Raw genomic sequence first — 26369 nt, 5'->3', positions numbered from 1 at the left:
TAACAGTGGACCACTGTGAGTAGCAGAACTTTAATCTTAAGCACCCGTTACAACGCAGCCACTCGAGAATCGCTTCACAGTCAACATTTTTTAGTATCAAAAGAAGAAGGGCGTTTAGAGATTAAGACTTCCTCTACTATGTTGTCATTAGAGACTCGGAATGGTGTAGGGTACGGGAGGAGAGCACCCGTGACCTGCACGAGGAACCATCCAGGCATTTGCTTTAAACGATTTACGATTATCCGTGAAAACCGGAACGTGGATGGCCGCAGGGGAATTTGAGCCGTCGTCCTTTCGAATACGAGTACAGTGCATCCCCACTGCGCCACTTCGCTCGGTAGTGAACGCTGAATAAAGCGATATTTTTGCCTCTCCGGTTTCCTGGGCATGTAGAGTCATGTTGTGTTCCCATTTCACGCGCAATACACCGATCACCGACCCTAGCCGTCTTCTGCAGGCACTGAACGTTCGCGGCTTAGGGCGCTCACTACCTGGCTGGACTCCAGCCAGGCTGCGAATTGGTGTTTATACTGTGACTCGTGTGGTCACGTAGTTCATGGAGACACTTTCTACGCACAGTAGCCAAATTTTAGCGACATTAAACCACCCAGAAGCGAACAATTAACATTTTACAGAGGACACATTTGAACAGACCAAGTCAGCCGAGATTTCCAGCTAGCGGGTCATCGTAAGGCAGACGAACCACTGTCGCCTCCTCTTTCTTTGTATCAATCTCTTTCTCAAAGTTGATTTTGACTGTAACGCCTCCTTAGTTCCACGATAGCAGAACCAATTCCGCCTGAATACTATTCGTAGATGTTGCTATTCATCGTCGAGGCTCTCCCTGTCTAAAAGTGTACGAACTCTGTGGCCCAGAGTCGTTAGCACTCTCACCCAGGTGTCCTCCGGGTCTTCTCTTAGCTGAGAAGAAATGCTGAAAAGTAATACCTCCGAATTACTCGTTCTTTTTTAAATATCGATTGAAGTATTACCTATCACGCTTATTACTCGACGGACTTTCCCACTTTGGTGGCGCAACTTGCAACACTGCCGCTAGAGGGCTCTAGTTTTGTAGTGTGTAACGTGGCACCGTATAACCTAACTAACAAGGGAGTTTCAAAAGTTCGTTCAAAGTCCGAGAGATGGCAGCAACGGCGCGTATCGAGGTCACGTTCAGTTAGAAGCATCTTTGGAAGGAACGCACAACAAGTTTCTGCCATATTGGTCTATTTCCTTATGTTTGGCATTCGTGTGAATCAAGGAAGTCGAGTGATTGTCGAAAAATGGACGAAAAAGAATTTCGTGTGGTGATTGAACATTAATTTATGAAAGGCAAAACGTCTTAGGAGACTAAAGAGGAGCTTGATAAACATTACGGTGACTATGCACCTTCGACTAGAATAAGTGGTTTAAAATTTTTCGTAGTGGCCATATGGGCACAAGTGATGCTGAACGTTCTGGACGCCCTGTGGAGGTTACAACTCCAAAAATCATTGATAAAATCCATGATATGATAGATGACAGAAGAGTTAAAGTGAGTGAAATTGCTAGTTCTGTGGGCATCTCGAATGAATGGGTACATAATGTTATGCATAAACATTTCGACATGAGAAAGCTATCCACAAGATGGTTTCCGCTACTGCTCACGCTTGCCCAAAAACAAAATCGTTTGAAGTGTTGCAAGGATGGTTTGCAGCTGTTCAGGAAGAATCCACAGGACTTTAAGCGTCGTTTCGACACTGTGGATGAAACATGGATAAATTTACTCGTGAGACCAAAGAACAATGTACACAATGGATTACCAAGGGAGAATCTTCACCAAATAAGGCAATGACCATTCTTTCGATCAGAAAGGTTGTAGCCACTGTCTTTTGGGATTCGCAAGGGCTAATCCTCATCGACTATCTGGAAAAGGTTAAAACTATTTCAGGTGCATAAAATTCATCGTTATTGGACCGTTTGAAATTCGAGCTGCAAGAAAAACGCCGGAGATTTGACCACAAGAAAGTCCTTTTCCATCACAACAATGCACCAGCACACACCTCTGCAGTTGCGGTCACAAAATTATTGGAAACGGGATTCCAACTCGTTTCACATCTCCCCTATTCTCCAGACTTGGCTCCCTTGGACTACTATTTCTTCCCCAACTTGAAGTTTCATTAATTTTAATGTTCCTCAGTCAATAAACAGTAAACTTATGTACATGAATTAAATTTAAACTTATAATATTTACAGATTTAATACTTACATCTGATTTCCATACATCCATCATTCACACAGTAGGTAGTTACATGGCTGTTACAACCGAGTATTGTCAAACTTTGAAGTATAATAAATTTTCATTAGAATGGTCTACTGCACTTGTTGAGGCCACCAAACATTCTTTCAAATTATGTTTAAATTGTGCCTTGTCTGAAAGTAAACTCTTAAAGATTGCTGGTAACTTATTGAAAATATGTGTTGCTGAATACTGGACTCCTTCCTGGGCAAGAGTAAGTGATTTTAAATCTTTATGTACATTGTTCTTATTCCTAGTATTGATACTGTGTACTAAGCAGTTAGATGTAAAAAGAGATGTATTATTTCCAACAACCTTCAATAAGGAATAAATATACTGAGAAGCTGTGGTTAATATGCGCAATTTTTTGAATAGGTTTCGCCATGATGTTCTTAGATTTACACTACTCACTACTCTTATTATACGCTGCTGTACTCTAAAAAAAATTTCTCAGTTTGTGGAGTTACCCCAAAATATGATGCCATGTGACATAATATGCCAGTTTTTTTTAATATTTATATCTCCTATGTCTGACATCAGTCGCATTGCAAACACAGACTTGTTTAGGCGCTTTAGCAATTCGTTAGTATGTTGCTCCGAACTGAATTTATTATCAAGTTTTAATCCCAAGAATTTTACACTCTCAACTTCTCCTATTTCCATGTTCCCATATTTTATACACACACCAGAGTTTAATGACAGTGAATTGGCTATGAACCACTTATTAATGTCAGTAAAAATTTGATTAGCTGCTCTTTCTAAATTTATATTTGACTTACTATTTGTTACAATGTTTGTATCATCTGCAAATAAGATGAAGCTGTGAAAGCACAGGTGAGTTCTTAGCTCATCAACAAAGTCACTCTCTCTCTCTCTCTCTCTCTCTCTCTCTCTCTCTCTCTCTGCAGTGACGGTACCAAGAAAATGGTCTCACTTTGAGAGAAATGTATTCGTCGCCAGAGAACTGTGTTCAGAAGTAAATATGCACACAAGAACAATAAAGATATAGAACATTAGTATGCTCCTATTACGAAGCTATAAGGGGTTTCACACACAAAATTCGGGGGAATTATTTTTTAGCAGGGTCTTGTAATATGTCCAGGAAAGGTAAGCTTGCCCTGTTTGTCTAATTTCATCGTGAATTTTTATCTACGAATGAATACGATTCAAATGTTCCAGAAACTCCTCAAGTTCTTTCGTTCCACGTTGCCACAACACAAACACGTCGTCCACGTATAGATAGAGAAACAGTGGTTTGAACCTAGCAAATACCTTTCAAGCAAAGGGAATAGGGGCCTCAGGAGGCAAACGCGGCAACAACTATAAACAGCGGTTCAATACCAATAACACTTGACAGTCTGGTCGGAGTCCAGGCAACGAGTAACAGCACAATGAGTAGCACCCGAAGAAGATTGGGCTGGTCGTCGAAAACTTGTGCAGAAAACGAAAAAAACAGCTCGTCTGCACAGCCGGATGCACGCATAGAGAGATATTTTAATCAAACCAATAGCTACCACTGCGGCAGATTATCATCATTCAGAAAACTGGTGCTGTTGAGGACACCACGAACTGAGACATTCTTACATGTGCCACAGTTCTCGCCGTTCAGAGGCTACGACATGCGCCGCGGGCTGGAGGTGGACTACGACAGCGCGGGCCGCTACTCGACCGACGCCTTCAGCGAGGAGGCCGAGCGCGTCATAGAGCGGCACGACGCCTCGCGGCCGCTCTTCCTCTACCTGTCGCACCTGGCGCCGCACGCCGGCAACCCGGCGCAGCCGCTGCAGCCGCCGCCGGGGCCTCTGCCGGACCTTCGCCACATTGGCGACCCCGCCAGGAGGGCCTACGCAGGTACTTGTCCCACTCTGCAGAAAAGGCTGCACTGCACATCTCACAGCTCTTTTTAAGTACCAGTGCACTGATGTTTATGAAAACTGGCGAAATCTGATGATAAAAACTGGTAAGGCATTAGGCTGCTTCATATTCCCCTTCAACTTCGTCAATGCTCGATGTTTCGATCTCTCTGCTGAGATCTTCTTCACAATATCATTGGTGTCCCTGGATGGCTTCAGTCATGCAAGTGCGCCAAACCAATCTTGAAGAAGATTTCAGCAGAGCGATCGACACTTGGAGCAGTGAAGAACCAGAAGATTTTATCGTCAAAGACACCAGCTATGAAAGTAAGCAAACTTATATAATGATGATATCTTCGTGGGTAACCAGATGTGACAAGGCTTCCTTTTATCAGCGGGTTTCGACAGGATTTCTAGTCGTCATCATCAGGTGAAGTGTCAGTTAGAGGACCATTTAAATCATATGTAGCTGCAGTATCAGAGACTCTACTGAAGAGGGACAATTAGGTTCGTAACAATCGGTGTCGCCAGAAGAGCTGTCGATACCGGTGGTGGAGGTAGGGTTGAGGGTGATCTAGGCCTCAAACACTGGTGCTGTTTATTACACAAGCTGCCGGTGGTGCTTAACGTTATAACGTCTCTGAAGTATTTTTGTTAACGTCAAATTCCAGCTGTGCTCCACGTTGCATTTACAAAAATACCGTAAGACCACTCTGAGACGCGCAGGATTAGTCGAGTGGTCTAGGGCGCTGCAGTTATGGCGGAGTTTCGAGTCCTCCCTCGGGCATGCGTGTGTGTGCTTGTCCTTAGGATAATTTAGGTTAAGTAGTGTGTAAGCTTAGCGACTGATGACTTTAGCAGTTAAGTACCATAATATTTCACACGCACTTGAACATTTGAACATTTGAACCAGTATGATGTCAAAGTGGCAAGGACAGTGGGAGGAATAAACAGGCAGCACCAGGATGCGAAGCCCCCAGAAACACCCTCCACCTAATCCACCACAACGGCCGAGAAATCTCTTCTGGAGGCACGTGACTGGCCCACCAGTTGGACCTTCTACAGAGCAGTCTTGCATTCCAGGGGCTATAAAGGAACAAACAGACCCTAAAGTTCGTCAGAAGACGACGAGCAGGAAACTCGTCGAAATATTCTGACTACTCGTTCACGACTCGGTTGACAGTCTGAGAAGATTTCATCAACGGCAGTCTCTAAATAAGCCTTAATTCTCATGCAGAGAACAATTGTGTACGTAAATTCCAACTCGGAGCATAACCAGCAACTCTGTACCAGTATAATGGAGTCGGCAGAGATAGTGTCAGCCATGTTGGAGGGTGGGACAACAGTTGTGGGCTTCAGCCTCTTTGACCCGAGTTTGCGTATCGTCAAGTGGGAGGAAAAAAAGTCCAGCGAAGTTCATGTTGAAACCATATACATTTGTTACCATAGTTTATGGTACGGTGACGCTTTAGTTCCGTATCCTATGGGCAGGCTGGGCAAAGAATCCATGTTCCTTAGTGGTGGCATATCGTCGGGATCGCAACCACAGCGGTAAACAGAAAGGTTTGGTGCAAAGGTTTCTCGCTGGCCGGGCATCCGACGGGGTTGGTAATGCATCCGTGCCTCAGGGTCAAACGACATCTGAGTGAGAAAGCTGACCAGTCCGACAGTGGCTTACAGCAAGGCAGTGTCATCCAGGGAGCAAAGTCTGGCCTATCCATGATTTCTGGATAGTGTTGCCAATGACAGGAGTCAGAAATTGGGCAGTACCTGTTAGGAACTTCGTTAGACCATCATGCCCATCGGTGCTAAATGTAAATGCAGGACCGAATGGCAAGTAGTCTTGTCGAACGATGCTGACTGCAACCAGAAGATGGTGACTGAGACAGTACTTCCCCCGCCGCCAAGATGGTTGTTTACTCAATAGAGGCGTCAACTCAGAGCCATTTGCCAAGTGGGTGGCCACTATCTGTTCATGCCAGAACCTAACGTGTTGTCATGTAGATGCCCTGGGTGTCATCCTGTCCTTCTTTCATAATGCCAAAGGGAGAAATTAATTTTTGTAACACAGCTGGTTAAAGAATGGTAGTCGTATGGAAGTGCTGGTCCTGATGTGTGATGTAGTGCCGAACCCACAGCTACGAGCAGTCAGCAGCATTTATGCGGTCAGTTAAGCAATGGACTGCATAGTCTTATGGGGACCATAATCTTATGGGGAACGTTAGTGTTAAACCTAAGTGATGCGTGAAGGTCCTTGAAGTGAATTGGAAAGGGGAAAGTAACTGCTGAAGTATCACCATGTAATATAAATAAGCTCAAACCGGATAGAATGAGCCGGCCGGGATGGCCGAGCGGTTCGAGGGGCTACAGTCTGGAACCGCGCGACCGCTACGGTCTTAGGTTCGAATCCTGCCTCGGGTATGGATGCGTGTGATGTCCTTAGGCTAGTTAGGTTTAAGTAGTTCTAAGTTCTAGGGGACTGATGACCTCAGAAGTTAAGTCTCATAGTGCCCAGAGCCATTTGAACCATTTTGATTACAACTTAATGTGAATGGTGGGGAGTTGCTCTAAGGCAGTCACGTTTCGGCAATGATTTATTAAAGATAATCTTTGAGAGTAGGCCTAATCTTCATGCCCTACTCCGTAATACTGCTTTTCAGCATCCATTTATTCCTTGCACCATTGTTAATGACTCTTTGTAAAAGAAATTTTACATATTGTTTGTACCGATAACATGAGGATGCGTCTTCTAGTGACGCGGAAACGGTAGTGATTTTTAATAAAATGTGTTACACAGGCAGTACCAGCTGTTTCTTTCAAAATATGATAATACCGATTTGGTTCAAATGGCTCTGAGCCCTCTGGGACTTAATATCTATGGTCATCAGTCTCCTACCACTTAGAACTACTGAAACTTAACACCCAGCCATCACGAGGCAGAGAAAATCCCTGACCCCGCCGGGAGTCGAACCCGGGAACCCGTGCGTGGGAACCGAGAACGCTACCGCACGACCACGAGCTGCGGACGATAGTATCCATTTAAATTTTACATGTGTTTGCTTGATATGCAATTCTTGGAATATGAAGAATATACAGTAGGAATTATCTTACACAATAGAAAAATGATGTTACAGTGTATGTGCATAGTAAATAAACCTTCGTTATCCAGTCTCCTGCCTGGTGTCGAAATTTTAATGAGTGGCAGTATAATTAGGCACTGAGGTGCAAATATAAAATCTGTTCTTAAATCCTTTGTTCTGCACAATACTGTTCCTACCTTATTGACCAACGTTTAATTAAACACAGGCGGCGTGTTGTAAAGCCGATAAACATTTTTATTTGTTGTTAAATTTGTGTTAAAAATTAGCATAACTAGTGACAAATACCAGTATGTTAGTTACAATCCCCTACCATTTAACAGTTTTCTCTGTTCTGGTTTGTTTCGCTTCCTTATTGGTTTCTCAGTATAGAAGGTGCATTCAGTTTAATTTCAGCTATACGGTCACCTAGCGCACGTCATTATATCAGACTAATCTACCGCATTCGGTTTCAGCCGAAAACTCCATTCAAGAATCAATCACGACGTAATTAGAGACAGTGTAATTTCTGCAGCTGGTAGGGGAATTTATTCACTTTTTCTTCAGTTAATTGCGTGTTCGCGGTGTAATGGGTAATTTTGTCGAGGTCAGTGCAATATTATGGCATTTAAATTTTATGTATGTTCACCTTGACGTCTTATGACTGTAATCGAATATTCTTTATTTTCCATGATTTCTTTTGATACATCCAGTGGGATGTATGTTTTTGTACGTTTACTCCCTCAGCATTCCGGCAGCCCGAGGGCAAACGGCAAAGCCAACAGTGCGAAAGAAATCCAAAACTGTTCACACATGTTCCGGTAAGGTCATGATGACCTTATTCGACTGCCGAGACCTTGTGCTCCTCGAGTTGCTCCAGCCTGTAGCCACTGTCAACGCTCAGCGCTACGAAGACAGCTGGCAGAAACCGCGACGTGCCAGAAAGGCGAAAAGCCCAGGAATGCTGCCGGACGGAATCATCTCGTCCCACAATAACGCCCGCCCCCACACTGTCAAATAGGACGAAGTCTGCGCTTCATCGATCTGACTAGGAAACAGTGCAACAGCCTACGTACAGCCCGGATCTTTCACCGGGTCATTTTCGCATCTTTGGCAACCTGAAGAAAGACATTCGCGGATGTCGGTTTCAGTCGGACGCGTAAGTGAAAGAGTGGATGCAGCTATGGATCCATCAGCGGCCGACTGCTTTCTACCAAACACGAACTCACTGTCTCGTCTCCCAGTTTCATAAATGTAGTGATCACTTTTAAATGGAACCATCCCATGCTTCAGTTGCGGCGGATGTTCGGTTTTCATTTGGCTGCTGTTAATACACGAAACAGTTCGAGACTACTAAGTCTTTCTGCTTTTGAGTATACATGTAGGTGATATCTTTAGTTCTTTTCCAACGAAAACTTCGGCGATGTTTATAGCTTTTATGTGCCATAGGACGACAGTTGGTATTCCACACTCATACAAGCGTTCCGCTTGCCCTATACCCGTCTCACTGCCTTTTGAAATGCGTCGTTGTCCGTTTGAGTTTACCACCTCTGGTTTTCCCCCGTCTGTTTAATACAAAAGCAACGTAGAAGAAGTCTGCTGAGAGATAGATACTGCACGACGGCTGGACCAAAACTTCACACTCTAATAACAGTCGCAGTACCTGTATTTCACACATAGTGTGCTCGTAATTGTTGTCGTGGAGCAGACAAATTTCCCGCAACATTATTCCACTACGCTTCCTTAAAAAAGACCAAGGCATTCCTTGGGAAGTCTCACTGTAGAGTGCAGCATTGATAGAATTCTCTCGAGGATACTAAACGACGAGAAATAGCACTTCCCTATCGAGGAAGAAAATACTGTTCACCTGATACTTTCACGTGTAGCTAAAGTTTCGGGTGCTCCCCTTTATGATGCTTGTGGCTTATTCTCAGCTGTGTATTCATTTTTTTTTTTTTTTTTTTTTTTGCTCTTGATAATGCGGTACGGCTGACTGAGAAGTTGTTATGTCACATCACGAACTCAGCCTATGCGCATACTTTTTTGTGAATCCCAATAGTGGTCATAACGAAACTGATCCTGATGAGATTAAACTTCGAGCCTTGTTACCCAAGAGAGTTACCTGATGAAGTCGGTCTACTTTAGTTACCGTGTAAAACACCTATTATGATTCTGCCATGGTAACAGTGCATGCTAAGTAAAGTATCGAATTTTTACAGTTAATGTACACAAATACCAGGTAGTTATAATTAGAATGCCGCTGCTCAGAGAGGTCACGTGCTGGCTGTACTTATCGTGCGGCAGTGAAACTTGGCGAATATTCCAATATATTAATGCAGAACCAATTTACGCTTGAAAATATTAGTTCCAGTTTTGGCCAGCAAGTGAAAATCTGGCGCTGTATATTATTTCTTCGACGTCTCCGATGCTCATATTCAGTAAATTGAAGCTGGTGACTAAAGTTGGAACTTTTTTCCAGTGTAAATCGGTTCGGCATTATCGCATTAGAGTTTCCACCAAGTTTCGTTGTCCCACGATAGTTACAGCCTATACCGGACCTCTGAGAGTAGGTGTGCTTCAATAACCACCCAGTATTTCACTCACAAGCATAATGAAGTAACGTTCATTTTAAAGGTGAGAAACCCAGTTTCGATACCAGAGTTAAAGTAAATGTCATGTATACTATACCAGACAATAATACCTGAATGCAAAAGAAACCACCATACTCTGCGTACAGATCATAATTTTTAGGTATGCTTAACTGATAAATGGATGTTTCGTTATGTTACCTTTCGGACTGTTACTTGATAATTGTACTGCTCCACGTCCAATTCAGTTCGTCAATCAGAAGTTGATAAATATCTTAACTGAAACTGTCGCAGAACTGAAATGCTTTCTTTCTGGATATGGGTTCCTATTCAAAATATTATGTACTCTTTCCACTATGCAAGTCCTAGAAGTTTGTAATGGGAATTTCCGAACACGCTGTATACAAAGCTGTGTATATATATTATGTTTAGGATCTTCTTCCAGATCTACTGCACTGATGATTGTCACGCGGTGGTTGAAATCGAACTGCAACAGAAATAAAGATTTCTTCTCCAACGACCAATGGTGACCCTCATTTTGTTGTCAATACTGGTGTGGGGGCCATGGTGCACGCAACTCCTGATGAAATCCCCATTTAAGAAACTACAACGTCTTTTACCTGCAGTGTAATCAACATGTCCAGCAACGCTCGAGGACCATTACCAGCAAGCAAGCTCCAAATCAACACATATGCTCTGGCCCGTTCTCCCGTAGTTGCCTTGGGAAAATTCCCATAACATAGATGTGGCTGTAAGCGCTTCAGCACTACGAGGTGAGCGCCTCACACGTATGGTACAAAACCTGAATGCAAGTAAAAATCAAAAAGGGAAACTTTTTCATACTAACTTTTACCCGTTTTCAAATGTACAACAGCGGGCCATTTGGACGGATATTTTTGACGGCTCCGGCCTGCCGATGTCAGGACCTCCATTTCCCACTAACGCGCAGACCCTACTTGTCGGATCTAGTCTCTTAGATCTTCCCAGAGCCTTTCGTCTTTGGGGCAACTCGGGCTTTTTATCAACGGGCGCAGGACTGCACTGCATGCTGGTAGCCCAGAGGTCACGCACGACGCATTTCAACAGTTGTGGTGACTGTCTCTCATCTAAAGTGCATTGTACAGCACGACGTCTTCAGGCTTTATTTTATTGCAGTACGTTTTCCGATGCTGAAATATATCATCGAAAGGAGGTTTGCGTGGGCTATAGCAGGTAGAAAATTCTGGCTGTCACTGCCAGTTTCTACGATGTGTACCCATATATTGCTCGGAATAAAAAAATGACTCGTGCCAGCTACTGACGTTCGTTGTTGTCGTGTTGTAGCGATGGTGTGGCGACTGGACGAGTCCGTGGGCCGCGTGGTGTCGGCCCTGGAGAGGCGCGGCCTGCTGGAGAACTCGCTGCTGGTGTTCGCCTCGGACAACGGGGCGGCTTCGAGCGGCGTGCACGCCAACCACGGCTCCAACTGGCCCCTCAGGGGGGTGAGTAGCCCTCCCTGCGGCAGCGCGCCACGGGTGAAAGCAGCGTCATGCTCGCAGTGTGTGTAAACTGCCGTGGCCGCTGTTGATGTTGTCGTCTTCAGTCCTGCTACTGGTTTGTTGCAGCTCTCCATGCTACTCTATCCTGTGCAAGCTTCTTCATCTCCCAGTACCTACTACAGCCTACATCCTTCCGAATCTGCTTCGTGTCTTCATCTCTTGGTCTCCCTCTACGATTTTTACCCTCCAATGTGTCCTCCAATGGTAAATTTGTGATCCCTTGATGCGTCAGAACATGCGATACAAACCTGTCCCTTCTTCTTGCCAAGTTGTACCACAAACTCCTCTTCTCCCTACTCTATTCAATACCTCCTTATCAGTTACGTGATCTACCCATCTAAACTTCAGCATTCTTCTGTAGCACCACATTTCGAAAGCTTCTATTCTCTTGTTGTCCAAACTATTTGTCGTCCATGTTTCACTTCCATACATGGCTACACTCCATACAAATACTTTTAGAAACGACTTCCTGACACTTAAATCTATACTCGATGTTAACAACATACTCTTCTTCAGAAACGGTTTCATTGCCATTGCCAGTCTACATTTTATATTCTCTCTACTTTGACCATAATCAGTTATTTTGCTCCCCAAATAGCAAAACTCATTTACTACTTCAAGCGTCGCATTTCCTAATTTGATCCCCTCAGTATCACCCAAATTAATTCGACCACATTCCATGATCCTTTTTGCTTTTGTTTATGTTCATCTAATATCCTCCTTTCAAGACACTTTTCATTCCATTCAACTGTTCTTCCAAGTCCTTTCCTGTCTCTCACAGAATTACAATGTCATCGGCGAACCTCAAAGTTTTTATTTCTTCTCCATGGATTTTAATACCTACTCCGAATATTTCTTTTGTTTCCTTTACTGCTTGCTCAATATACAGATTGAATAACATCGAGGAGAGGCTACAACCCCGCCTCACTCCTTTCCCAACCACTGCTTCCCTTTCATGCCCCTCGACTCTTATAACTGTCATCTGGTTTCTGTACAAATTGTAAATAACTTTTGCTCCCTGTATTTTACCCCTGCCAGCTTTAGAATTTGAAAGAGAGTATTCCAGTCAACATTGTCAATAGCTTTCTCTCAGTCTACAAATGCTAGAGACGTTGGTTTGCCTTTCTTAATCTTTCTTCTAAGATAAGGTCAGTATAGATTCACGTGTTCCAACATTCCTATGGAATCTAAACTCATCTTCCCCGAGGTCGACTTCTACCAGTTTTTCCATTCGTCTATGAAGAATTCGCTTTAGTATTTTGCAGCTGTGACTTATTAAACTGATAGTTAGGTAATTTTCACTTCTGTCAACACCTGCTTTCTTTGGGATTGGAATTATTATATTCTTCTTGAAGTCTGAGGGTATTTCGCCTGTCTCATATATCTTGCTCACCAGATGGTAGAGTTTGGTCAGGACTGGCTCTCCCAGGGCCATCAGTAGTTCTAATGGAATGTTGTCTATTCCCAGCGCCTTGTTTCGACTCAGGTCTTTCATCACTCTGTCAAACTCTTCACGCAGTATCGTATCTCCCCTTTCAGATGAAATCTACATCCTCTACCATTTCCATAATATTGTCCTCAAGTACATCGCTCTTGTATAGACCCTCTATATACTCCTTCCATCTGTATGCTTTCCCTTCTTTGCTTAGAACTGGGTTTCCATCTGAGCTCTTCATATCCATACAAGTGGTTCTCCAAAGGTCTCTTTAATTTTCCTGTAGGCAGTAGCTATCTTACCCCTACTTAGGTAAGCCTCTACATCCTTACATTTGTCTTCTAGCCATCCTTGCTTAGCAGTGTGCAGTAGGCTGAGGAAGAGTGGGGAGAACGTCTTTGTGGGCGGGGGGGGGGGGGGGGGGCGCTTAGAGACGAATCGTTGGCGCTAGGATTTCACCCGGAACAAGTCCCACCCACTCACCCCCGGTTTTCCCGGTCTTTGTTTGGCACCTGGGCATCGTTTCAGTTGACCCACTTGGTTTACCACGTTCGGCTGCACTTGGAGTGAATGTTAAATTAATATCTCTCTAGGTATTAAATTTCGCCAGACAGTTAAAAGACAAGTTACAAAAAGCGTGCACAATTGGCCTCAGCTGTGCCAGATACTTCCATAGCAAACATAAGAGAAAACGATTTAGCACTAAATTCTTTAAATACGAGAACTCAGTATTCAGATGAATAGCCTATGAAGAAACATACTTCTATGTGAGGAAAAGCACCCAAAGCTACAACAGGAAAAACCTACCCTCAAAGAATAATATGTTTGGAGAAAGAGGAACCACAGTATACTTGACAAGTTTCAGAACTCAGGCAGTGTCGTGTACATAGTTCTGCGTAGTCAGCGTGTACACAACTTTCCCACTAGAGCACGCCCCGCTAAGCACAAGCGCAGCGCTCATCCATCTCCGCACTATGAGATGGCGCTGCCATAGAGATGGACCACATTCTGCTTCCGCCAAGCTGCGTATTAACATGTAACGCAGCCAATGAGATTGCTGTTAACGTAGAACCTTTTCTCCCCGCGGATCACACTCGTGCAGTGATACATGAACGCACAAGGTATTGTAACGAGTGTACAGACCTCCGATTAACCAGTCTACATTTGTTTGTACCAGTCTATAGTCAGGTTTCAGTCTGCACCTAATAAGATTACCATATTCCTGTGTATAGCCATGAAGATAAATGTATAGACACTTTTGTCAAGTATCAGAGATATATGTGAGAATAAGATTAACGTAACAATACCAAAGGAACTTCAGATTGTCAGTTGTAAATAGCTTCCAGAACCAAGTTAAGTAATTTTTATGCTTGTTATTATTTTAATAAATGAGTGTGAAAATTAATCTAGTTCTGTTTAAAGTTGTTTACCGTCAATGTGCTACTGGAAGCATGGAAGTGGCATTTCAATCGTCTGACCTAACGGCAGAAGATAAACACACCACGATAAGGCCGCGAGACATATTGCTGACACTCGCCTACTTCGTTAGAGCGACAAGTCAAATAATCTGATGGTGTGTGTACTGAAGGTCTTACAGTACGCACACCACAGACAGAATATGTGAAACAAGCACCAATGTTCACTATAGATACAGATGGCATCAAAAGTACTTTGTTCTTGCTAGATCGATCCAAGCTTTTTTTGCGTGTTATTCATTGAATAGTTTTGCTGAGAAGTTTTGGGGCTGGAAGAAGAAGTAGCACAGCATGAAGGACGTTTTATAGCCGTGAAACACTGCAGCATTTATTTCCTCCAGAACTGCTCTGTGACAAACATACACATCATCATTACTATTTTTAAGAAATGGTCTGAATGACATTTGCGAAATTAATAAATCTTTTGGTTAAAAACAGACAGGACAAAGAATAACGTCAGATTATTTTCCTGAGACGTTTGCAACAGCATCTAGGACACTAATCACACAGAAACAGCAACAATTCCTTATAACCTCGTTTATAATGCGCAGGTATGGCATTGGAAGAATTTACGAGCTAAAATTCACCCATTACCCATGCCAATACTAACGAAATATGGCATGTAAGCAAATATCTTATTGCTTTCATTGGGCATTTCTACTTTATGGCATTCTTAAATTCTATAATTTTCATGAGCTGCTATGAGGGCGTACATAAACAAAACGACTGTCACTTATTTCTATAACACGTTGATTTTAGACAATAAAGTTAGTCGACTGCATCCGTGGCTTTACTACCGACATTCAAGACCATTGTTGTTGCACTGTATGCTTGCTCTGCTGTTTCCCTCAAATAAACGTATTATAATACGTGAATTAGTTAATGAAAATTTGTCCTTATTGCCCTTAAATAACATCACTTTTTTTGTTTTCTATTGCTGGCGATGCTTTCAGTTCTCTATAAATACTTTTTATTTCTTTAATAATGCACATTCATATAGTATTACTATCCAGAAAAACTTAAATTTCTTACCATTACTGAATCTCATCACAGTGTATCATATGTCGGACTTTGATGTAGCTTCCAGTTTGTGGAACTGGCGGCTGTTCAGGGATTCAGGGGAGGGCCTTACACTATGGATAGGCGTGGAGGGGGGGTGAATGGGCAGGAATTGTTCCGGGTGAGATCCTACCGCTAAGGGCACGTGTTCAGAGCGCTGTAGCGCAAAGTGCCGTTCTAAACTGAATCCTAAACTCACATTTTTTTGTAAATTTTAAGTGGGGCCCCTCCATGTCCACAATTCCATGACGACCATTCAGAGAGATCTAAAAAGAATTACATCAAAAGTACGGGATTTATATTAGTCTGGCTTGTTAACCATTTGTAACTTTCAGGGAGGCGACATGAGTGGCGAATTTTTAATAAAAAATACACATTTCTGTGGTTTCCATGCGAAGATTCGCTTCTTTCGACAAAAAACAGCGGAGTTTACACTGTCTCAACTCACTAACACCTTGTGCAGACACAATTGCGAGAGAATTCTGAAACAGTGGTTTATTAAGATTATTAAGTGAGGAACTGAAGAAAAACGTCAGTAGCTTTTGGAAAAGAACATCCCCAGTACAAAAAACCTCTAATGTCTTTATATATGTCGTCCCGAAACCCACAGAATTTTCCTTTCACCAGCTATAGACAGCCCTAAAAAGTTACATTTTTTCACCCAAAAGGTCTGTAATTATTGGAATAACACGCTAGATAAAGAAGTCATAGATCAAGTGTGCTACATCAGATCAATTTTCTTGGATTTGATGACAGATACCTGTACGCAAGTGTAAAGAAAAATTCAATATCGTACCTAAATTTCATACGCAACAACATATTATGTAAAGTGCACCAAACGCAAAATCATAGCGATCTCTGTTTTTCATTGCACACTTTTCCGAATTTCACACAGTGTCTTACTTTCACGTAAATCGTTCAAATGGCTCTGGGCACTATGGGACTTAACTTCTAAGGTCATCAGTCACCTAGAACTTAGAACTACTTAAACCTAACTAACCTAAGGACATCACACATATCCATGTCCGAGGCAGGATTCGAACCTGCGACCCCACCGGTCGCGCCGTTCCAGACTGAAGCGCCTAGAACCGCTCAGCCTCTTCGGCCGGCTTCACATAAATGTCACATTAACGAAATGAACCTCGCATATAAAGCCATAAGTAAACTAAAATTGAAATATTTTTACCAAATAGCTTTTGTAAAATCGTTTGAGAAAGACTGCAGGATGCGCGCTTCGATTCTGTCATCGCTGATTGGCCGAAAGGTGGGGGAGTACTTACCGGCCACCGCTTCCGAACAAACGAATGAACTCAACCAGCGCTTTCGACGAAAACTGGTCACTCTGACTTGGCCACAGTATCCTGCGCGATCTATACAGTCAGCATCTACATCTACATCACCACTCCACAATTCATGCGTAAGTGTGTGACAGAGCGATCATAGAAACAGTTGCAGGTTATTTTTCTGACGCTCCACTCTCGAACAATAGGTGAAAAAAAATAAACTCCGAAATCTTTCCGTTCGATCTCTGACCCTTTCTTTACATTAAGACGGTGATATATCTCTATCTATGTGAGGGTCAACAAAATATTTTCATATTCGGAGGAGAAAGTTGAAGATTGCAATTTCGTGCAACGATATCGCAGTACGGAAAAACGCGTTCGTTTTGATGACTGCAGCCTCAAATCATCTCTCATATTTGTGACACTCTTGTCACCTACTTCGCCTACCGTTTTTTGAATGTTTTTGATGTTCTTCCTCAGCCATACCGGGCATGAATCTTCTCATAGTGCTCGGAAATGCTCCCGATGTGGACGGACAAGCATATCCTGTACATTTACAAGCATATCTATTTAGTGCCTTTGTTGCTTATTCTAAGTGATCTGATAGTAAAATGCAGTCTTTGGTTTGGCTTTTCTACAACGTTTTCTATGTGATGTTTTGAATTCAAGTCATTTGTAATGGTAGTCTCTAGGTATTTATCTGAATTAACAGCTGATATATATACAGTGATTGGGAAAAGTAAACTTGTTGTTTCATATAATATCAAAAACAGTCACGGTGAAGCCTAACGTAAAATATTCGCATTTAAAAAATACTTATGTGGATGAGCACTAACTTTTATTGTTTATGCCGGCCGCGGTGGTCTCGCGGTTCTAGGCGCGCAGTCAGGAACCGTGAGACTGCTACGGTCGCAGGTTCGAATCCTGCCTCGGGCATGGATGTGTGTGATGTCCTTAGGTTAGTTAGGTTTAAGTAGTTCTAAGTTCTAGGGGACTGATGACCACAGCAGTTGAGTCCCATAGTGCTCAGAACCTTTTTTTTTTATTGTTTATGTTTAATAGACATTTTTCACATCATAAAGGTATCTTGTCTAAATCAGTTTTGTAACTAGTTTTGATCTTATGATGACTTCACTAAACGACTGAAACGGCATCATTATCAATGAAGACGACTACTCATACAGTCTCCTTAATTGTGTGTATAGATTAAAACTATAACAGAGTGTATAACACTTCCTTCGGGAAGACCAGACATCGCTTTTCTTCCGACAAAAGGCTTCCTGTTAGATACTATGAACTGTGACTTATCTGGGAAGTGCGAATCTAGTCGCACAGTTGACTCCATAGGTACGATATTTGACTAGAAACTATTTACGAAGAACGGTGTCTAAAGCCTTTTGGAGGTCTAGAAATATGGAATCTAACTGAGATGTCTTGTTGATAGCACTCATTACTTCCTGTGGATAAAGAACCAATAGTGCTTCACAAGAGCGATATTTTTATGGAGGAGCGCAGATTGTGTGCCAATAGGTCGTCTTCTACGAGGTTTTTCATAACGTAGCAACACAGTAAATGTTCCAAAACCCTACTGAATGATTCCACTGGAAATATGGGAACAAGTCAACCTCTAGAGGCAGTAGAAGAATACAAATATTGTTCTTCCGTTACAAAGTTGTGAAAGAGGTACTGCCGTCAGCAACCACAATTTTCTCCTTCTTCATCGCCTCATGTTCTTGTGAAGTTCCGCCGTCGTGTGTGGACTTCTTTTGTGTTACTCATAGTACATACAGCTCATGTAGCTGCGCTATTAGTGAAGTAAAATGAACCAGCTAACGATGGTGATGCTTCAGGAAAACATTTAATTTATGCGTGGAAATCAAGGAAACTGGCATTACTCGAGACACAACCCTTTTCGAAAGCTATTTATGAGAAAAACAATACCACCGACATAAAGATAGCTTCAGTATCAAGGTATTTTACTAATTGTTTCGTTTCATTCATTTATTCATTTTGCCTGAGAATATATCACAACTGAACATGCCAGGGGGCAATAAATGTCAATTTTCATAGATTAAAAAGTTCTTTAAATGTATGACTACAGAACCGACTGTACCGTAGAACAATGATCTGACAAGTATTGTGTAAATCAGAAAGAACTGCATGCTTCATTCGCGCACTGTAATTGGTCCAACTTTAAGTCATGCCCATCGATGCAATGTCGTTTTAAAATGATTGAACAGAGACGAAACTGTTTCTTTTTGTGTTATCACTAAAGGCTTTAAACAATACACTTCTCAAAAAATTCGAAATGCTGCCTGTCTTTGTAAGATATTTTCAATTTGTATTTAATGCTTAGTGGTACACGCTGCTTCTCAAAGTTAACTCAGTGGTATGAATAACGTGTGGTGTTTGTAATCACGCAAAACTATCTAAGTCTTGAAATTACTGAAAGAATTATTCTACATTACACTTATCAAGTCATGCGACTTCAGTGTGGTTAAAGCGTCCCCTAAAAAGCAAGTAATTGAATCATGTGATCATAATCCACTTCTGGCAAGACTAGCGACACAAAAAAGTGCTCTAAAGTAACAAAGTTCATTGGTGGGCTAAGATATGAGAGTATTTGTTAATATTCGTGGTGGAGAAGCAGAATTAGAATTTTTTTTTGCTATGTAGTCATGGAATGCTGTATGGAAAAATACCGCTAATAAAAATTAATGGACAGAAGAGAGACTTGGTTCAAATGGCTCTAAGCACTATGGGACTTAACATCTGAGGTCATCAGTCTCCTAGACATAGAACTACTTAAATATAACTAACCTAAGGACATTACCCACATCCATGCCCTAGGCAGGATTCGAACCTGTGACCGTAGCAGCAGTACCGGTTCCGGACTGAAGCACCTAGAACCGCTCGGCCACAGCGGCTGGCAGACTTGCTACGATATGCTCACGATATTCCTGTCGTCACGGGGACGGGCTGCAGAATGGCTCCAGCATAATGAAATTATTTTTAGTGACCAATATGATATGAAAATAAACAAGAGGAAACTAAAGTGATGGTATGGAGTGGTGAAGAAGGATATGAACTTCTCAGACGGCGAATTTGAAAAGAGAAGTTAGAAGTATTAAAGGCATTGGAAATCAAGACTACAAGCGATGGTTGAATACTAAATGAACTTTAATGCAGAATAAGGCAGTCCAAATTTGCATTTAATTTAAGAAAGAAAACTCACCAGTAATAACATGTCTGACAACAAGGAAACCGAACACGATAGCATTTGCTTGGGGTGTGGCTCTATAAGGGTGTGTAATTTGGACGGTAAGAAAACGAGGAGGAAGACAGCTAGAAGCCCTGGAATGTTGATGCTAACTACAGAAGGCTATTGAAGATCAATTGAGGCGATAGAGTTATCAGTGAAGAGGTTTTGAGGAGAATATAGGAAACTAGAACTCTCAGGACGAACATCCTGGACACATTTTAAGATACAATAACACTGGAATCACTGTGGACGACCAGTGATGTCACAACTGGAGCAGATTACGAGTAATGTAGGGTGAGCATCTGTGCTGTCACCTGTTCCTCGCCGTCCCCATTTCCTTTTGTTATTTTCAATTGAACTTTAGAGGAGAAAGTGAGGCTGTGGTGTCAATAAAATTCTTCTGGGCTCCTAACCGCATTTTCAATGAATAAAATTGTCCGATGTTTCGGCCACCGTTGCAAACAACCTTCCTCAGGGCTTTATATTGAGCTCAGCGAATGATGAGTAGCAACACTATGCGCTCTGTGAGAACAGGATAGGTTATGCTTTATATTAATTTTGTGGAAGAGGGAGGACAAACCTTTTGTGAAAGCAATAACTGCGATTTGAGCAGAAGTTATTGGATCCGTCATAATCGTTGACTGTTGAGGCTACCATTGCGAATACAGACGCCCTCCTGTGGATGAATCTAATTATCATGTTTAGTTATAACGGAGCATTTACACGACATCAAATACAATATATCTTCATATTATATAAGGCTCTTTTTACATATTTTCGTCTATTTACTCGATCCTTAAAGTTTCATGTCTGTATTCGTCGTTTCATAAGCCATGGGATGCGTGCAGAATGACTGGGCAGTACGATCCTGCACTTCGGTCAACGCTCATTTGTGTAAGGATCTCCTTAACTTGAAGTCCCATATAATATACTACAATATGAAAGCTACTATTTTAAACTCCATGCAGTGATACGACCTAGCACGCAGGTGGACTCCCCTCCACTTATAATTCTAAATAATAAGTTACTCGCAATTGCTCAGATTAAGGAACTATTTCCAGTGTATATCAGAATTACTTTTCTAAAGCGACTGTTGCTAACTTCGCAGAATCAGTGCTATCGGAATAAAGTACTCCACTGCCATGCTAAAGAGTAAGCTTATCAAACCTCAGTATCTTATGTGTGCAAGATTAATAGTAATTGCGAATACAATTTTGCTACATAGGCGGGAGGGAAGAGAAAGGCAACCGTTTACTACTGCAAACCAATCTCAAAGATGAACACTAAAGAAGAAGAAGGTTATAAACGCCATTCATCGCGCAGCTTACATTAAGAGAGTTGAATCACACAGTGAAATCCCTATCATAGTCTATCAGCTGCGTGTGATTAATATCCCTTCACATCGGTTGGCGTCCCGGCATCCACAGCGTGTGTCAACTGAAGAATGGGATACAACTCGTCGGCTTTGACCAATGACGTCATAATTTAGCCATAAGTATTAGCTTGTTTATTTTCGAGCCGTAGATAACAAATCGGGTATCTTCCCTGGCAAAGTGTCTTAATCGTAAACAAAAATAAATGAATGTAGAATGACATTTTCACTCTACAGCGGATTGTGCGTTGAAATGAAACTTCCTGGCTGATTAAAACTGTGTGCCGGACCGAGACTCGAAATCGGGACGTTTGGCTAGGTCCCGAGTGCGAGTATCGGTCTCTCGGTCTGGCACACAGCTTTAATTTGCCAGGAAGTTTCATAAATGAATGGGCTATAAAAGGTTATATATTCCGTATGCTACTTGTAGCTAGTCGTAATTTTAAATCATTTGTGTACACATTTTGAATTACAGCTTTGTCTGGTAGTGAGTCAGTCCAATTGCTGTTTCCTGTACAATATCCTGTAGTATGCAGGTCAGCAAAAGGATAGGACACTAGTAGTAGGGAAAGAAAAAAAAACGACGTACTAGTACAGAGCACAGACCTCTTATACCTCAGTTAAGTGACGAAGATTTCGTCCATCTCTTCAGTTGGCCTATATAGGTCAAATGAAATAGAGGATACAAATTTTACTTTTAAACCTTTTTTTGACTTCGCTAGTACTGTATCCTGTTCTTCAGTTGACCTATGCAGAATACAAATTTTATGTTAGTCGCATTTTTTGCCTTACCTACTGCTAGTATTATATTCCTTATTTGACCTATGAGATATAGGTCAACTGAAGTATGGGACAAAAATTTAACTTTTGTCGCTATTTTCGCTTTCGCTATTACTAGTATTCCGTTCTTCAGTTGACTTACATCAATTGAAGTATGGGATATAAATTTGACTTTTGTCGCTTTTTTCGTCTACTCTAGTACTAGAATCATATCATTCTGTTGACCTGCATAGATCAACAGACGAACATTATACTAGGACTTTCTGCTGTGAAAAAAGCGTTATATGTAACATTACGTTCGAAATATGAATGTATAGGTGGGCTATATCCATGATCTGTTTTCTCTGTACTACATTCCTTTGTTTGTCAACTTTCGTCTATGTCTCTGCAATGCATCATCTGAGGTAACTTGTGATGTCATTTTTCAGACCCGACGGGTTGTATCCCAAACTTCAGTATTTCCCACTGCGTTTACTCAGCATATGCCGAGATGGTGCTTCTGTAGTTCTCAGTTGAGTGAGCTGCTCCCCGTATAAGACACTGTGCTCTCCTGACCTTCACTGCTTACATACTCTGCCCTCACAATCATATTCCGCACATCATGACGCTTCATTCGAACCCAAACTCGATATGATAAAGTCAATGTTGTATGAATTCATGTAAATGATACGCAAATAACATGTGTGCACCGGGGCTGAGATACTCGAGGCTGGCATACACACAAGAGCTTTTATTTCAGGAGAGGTGAAACGCACGCGGAGAGGCTGGTCCCTTCAGAGGACAATTCAGCCTATCTACGTCAGACGGCGACCACACGTTGAGCCTGAGTGAAAGGGAAGAACGACCCTGTGTTAGTCTTAAAAGCAAATTCCGCTACATCGTGTGGGAGCACCCAATCTACGCATTCTTTACAAATATAGCACGCAGTTTCAGAGGTTTTCGCAGGGAGACAGCAAACGCCAAGCGCTGATGCTACAGATTTCCAGACTAGTCGCCTTAAACGAAACGTCATTCTCCCATTTTAGAAGAGCAATGAGTATTGGCAGACGATATTCCTGACGCCTTGAGCTGAAGGAGTAATGGAAGAGACCGAAAGATATACCCCTTTACATCTGTCATGGAGAGGGGCCGTTCCGTTGTCACTCTTGGAGCGAGAACACGTAACGAGAGCATGTACGCTCGTACGTGTACTCAAAGAGCGAGGACCAAGTCTCTCCTCAGCACTGGGAGAGCACCTCTGTCGGGAGCGAATCAGAGTACGACTATATATTGAGTCCTTGCGATTATGCGTTGTTCACCGTTGTTGGCCGCTACATTTATTGTGTGGTGTGAACGGACAGAGTGATAGTTAAACACATGTGAGCGAATTTTTGAGTGACATCGCGGTGGACTGGTTATCTGATCTGTGTACCACCCCAATAGTTTGACTAGAGGCGAATAGGAGTCATAGTCTTCATTAAGTCATAGGGAGAGTTTGATTGGCGAAGGTCAATCCAGATAGAACGAGAGTTATCTTACTTGTTAGCAGCGAGTGGCGCAGACAGCAGTCATCGCAGCTTACGGTGTTGTGGGCTACAGCTCTTGCGAGCCCCATATTTCCTCCACAGCAGTACACTTCACTGCATTTCACACGTGACAGCCTCGACCGTACGTAGCAACATTCTAATGGATAATTATTCAAGTTGAGTAGGTGCTGCTCTCAGCCATTCTGCCAAGTCAATAACAATCTTAAACTTTGTATAGAAATTTCTTTAGCGAATCCTATCCTTAAGAGGTAACATCACATTCTGAAACGAAGCCGGAAATAACTTGTTCAGTTCACAACTAAAAGTGCCATTGTGATTTCTCAGAATTTTTGCAAAATAAATAATAATTTTCGTTAGTTTCATGTCTTTCTTAAACTAACTAGCACTACTCCAGTACCCAAGTATCCCACTAGTTACGTAAGAAATTTTGTGAGTTTTTGTGTCATTTCCTTACAGCGGACGACTCCAGAAGATATTTATTGCTGAAAGTTTCTCAGGCATTTCTCTTTAGAACGTTAGGAGCGTTTGTCTGACTTCTGTAGTAGTGTGGGAGTGGAAATGGCATCTTGCAGGAGCCACAGGGTAAAGGGTACATCTCAGATTAATCCGTTGCGCAGAATGACAGAACAGCACCCACACGCTCACACCGGCACGCGCCTTCACTTGTGAAACACTCAGAATTAATTTGACGCAGGCGCAGTGTTAGGATAGGGCCACAGGAAGCCCTACTCTTCCAAGCAGCAGGAGGCCCCGTTGTGAAGATCCGCGGCCTTCACGCCTCCGTTGCTCGGGAAACGAGTGTCAGGCCCGTTTGTAGAGGCAACCGCGCTACGCGCCGCCTCGCTCGATGCTTTGTGGCGATAAAGAGCACTGGAGCCGTCACACTGGCAGAACACCTGCTGTGCGCCGCAGTACTTGGAACAGGCTGCATTTATCTGCTCACTCGCTGGAACTTACGACTGCGAACCCAGCAACTAATCTCTCTGTAGCTGTTGCTACGAAACTTATTGACTGATTAAAAACGCGTGTCGGGTCATGTTTTGAACATATTCATTAGGCCGTCGAGAGTGATGTCCGTCTAAACTGTGGAGATGTCACTATTTACAGGTTGGCGCACGAAATGTGTTACCATTTTGTTTTTGAATATAAATTTTATTGTAAATACAATCTGAAAGGAACATATACTACAATGAAGAGCCGTCCATGGAGATTTGTTCTTATTCAGCCCATTTTCAATATGTCCACCATTCACCTTCCTAACTTCCTTCAAACGAACATTGAAGTTACTGATTACCCTACGGCACATGTCTTCCGTAACTTCACTGCAAGCTTGAAGAATAAGGCTTCTCATCTCCATTAAATCACGAAGACGTTTCGGGAAAACTTTTTCATTTAGGTACCCCCAAAAAAGAAAGTCACATGGATTGAAGTATGAGCTATTGGGAGGCCAATTTTGTCAGTCATTGAAACGACCTCGAAACCTGAGTGAAATGATCCTCATGTCGAAAGGCTCGTGTAAAAACTCCTACACAGTGTTCGTAGTATGTGGCCTTCCTCCATCTAGCATGAATCACTGCGTGTTGAAGAGTAAGGCAGTAGCAAAAAGCTGTGGAATGAAGCTATTGCGAAGCATGCTCAAATAACGCTCGCTGTTCACAGTTTCTTCAAAGAAAAAGGGTTCAATAAGTCCGTGACTGGAAATTGCTGCCCACGCTGTAATCCACCGAGCATAATGTTGTCGTTCATGAAGCACTTGTGGGTTTGCAGTGGGCCAAAAGCGAAAATTTTGTTTGTTAACTACACCGTCTAAATGAAAGTATGCCTCGTCTGAAAACCAAACGTTGTTGAGAGTCCCTTTCCTATCCCCCGCCCACTGGGCAAACAGTAGTCTCTCCTGCTTGTGTTGTTCAGTGAGCTTCTGTGCACAGAACACCTTGTATGGGTACAAGGTCACTTTTAAGAATGCGTTAAACGGAGCGTCTGGATATTCCCAGTAGAAATGCTGCCGTTCTACACGATTTCCCGGGATTTCTCTGTACAGCAACTCGTAGCGCTTCAATACTGTCAAGCGAACAAACAGGCTTTGGCCCAGGTCGCTTAGCTTCCAATACTGTTCCTTCCTGTACAAATTTATCATACAACCTGTGGATGGTCTTCATGCAAGGGACCCATGGTGTGTTAAACTGTTGTCGAAAACGCCTCTGAGTCAGAACAAAGCTTTTCGTTTCATGAAAAAGTAACACAATTGCCGATCGTTGCTGTGTCGTCAGTCTTCCATTGTCAGCCATTGCTGCTTACTCCTAGCGGCAGTATGGTGAATTACACATCATTTCGTTACTCATTTGTTTTTCCAAGCTGTGCTGGTATTGCTGTAGAGATCCCAGCGGGATATCTGATGTGGATCATAAACAGTGAAAGAAACAACTGGTAACACATTTCGTGCGCCACCGTGCAGGTAGTGCTCATTTAGTTAGCCCCATAGTGGGAAGCTGACTAGTGTGTTGATAAATACTATCCAACTTGAGATCCTACTTACGCTGATTGTAGATATTAGGTCCAATTAATGCACATAAGTGCTGCATTTGCAGTCACTGAAACGGTTCACATACACCAGCTGCAAGAATCTATCAGAGCACATTATATTTTCACGAAATGCGTAAACTTTGTACCATAAAATTGGAATATACTGCTGTTTATGAAACGAGCAACACAAATGAGGAGGCATTTGATTACAATGAAATTTATTTGATTAGGGACATGACGTTACACAAACAATTATAATTACAGAATTCTGCATGCACTTTGACCATGAGAAGCAAGCATGGTGTGAAGCCGCTACGTGC

General features: G+C 42.4%; 1 protein-coding gene across 1 annotated transcript in view; it reads left to right on the top strand.

The window, feature by feature from the left end:
* The window catches only part of LOC126354538 (arylsulfatase B-like), a 336832-nt gene that overhangs the window by 153700 nt on the left and 156763 nt on the right, over window positions 1-26369 (top strand). Inside the window, exons 5-6 of the mRNA XM_050004269.1 lie at window positions 3874-4129; window positions 11120-11277. Coding sequence (XP_049860226.1) covers window positions 3874-4129; window positions 11120-11277 — 414 coding nt within the window. The remainder of the gene's footprint in view (window positions 1-3873; window positions 4130-11119; window positions 11278-26369) is intronic.

This window comes from Schistocerca gregaria, chromosome 3, assembly GCF_023897955.1.
Source record: "Schistocerca gregaria isolate iqSchGreg1 chromosome 3, iqSchGreg1.2, whole genome shotgun sequence".
Taxonomy (NCBI): Eukaryota; Metazoa; Arthropoda; class Insecta; order Orthoptera; family Acrididae; genus Schistocerca; species Schistocerca gregaria.
Note: the sequence above shows the minus strand (reverse complement) of the source record. Positions and strands in the feature narration are given on the sequence as shown.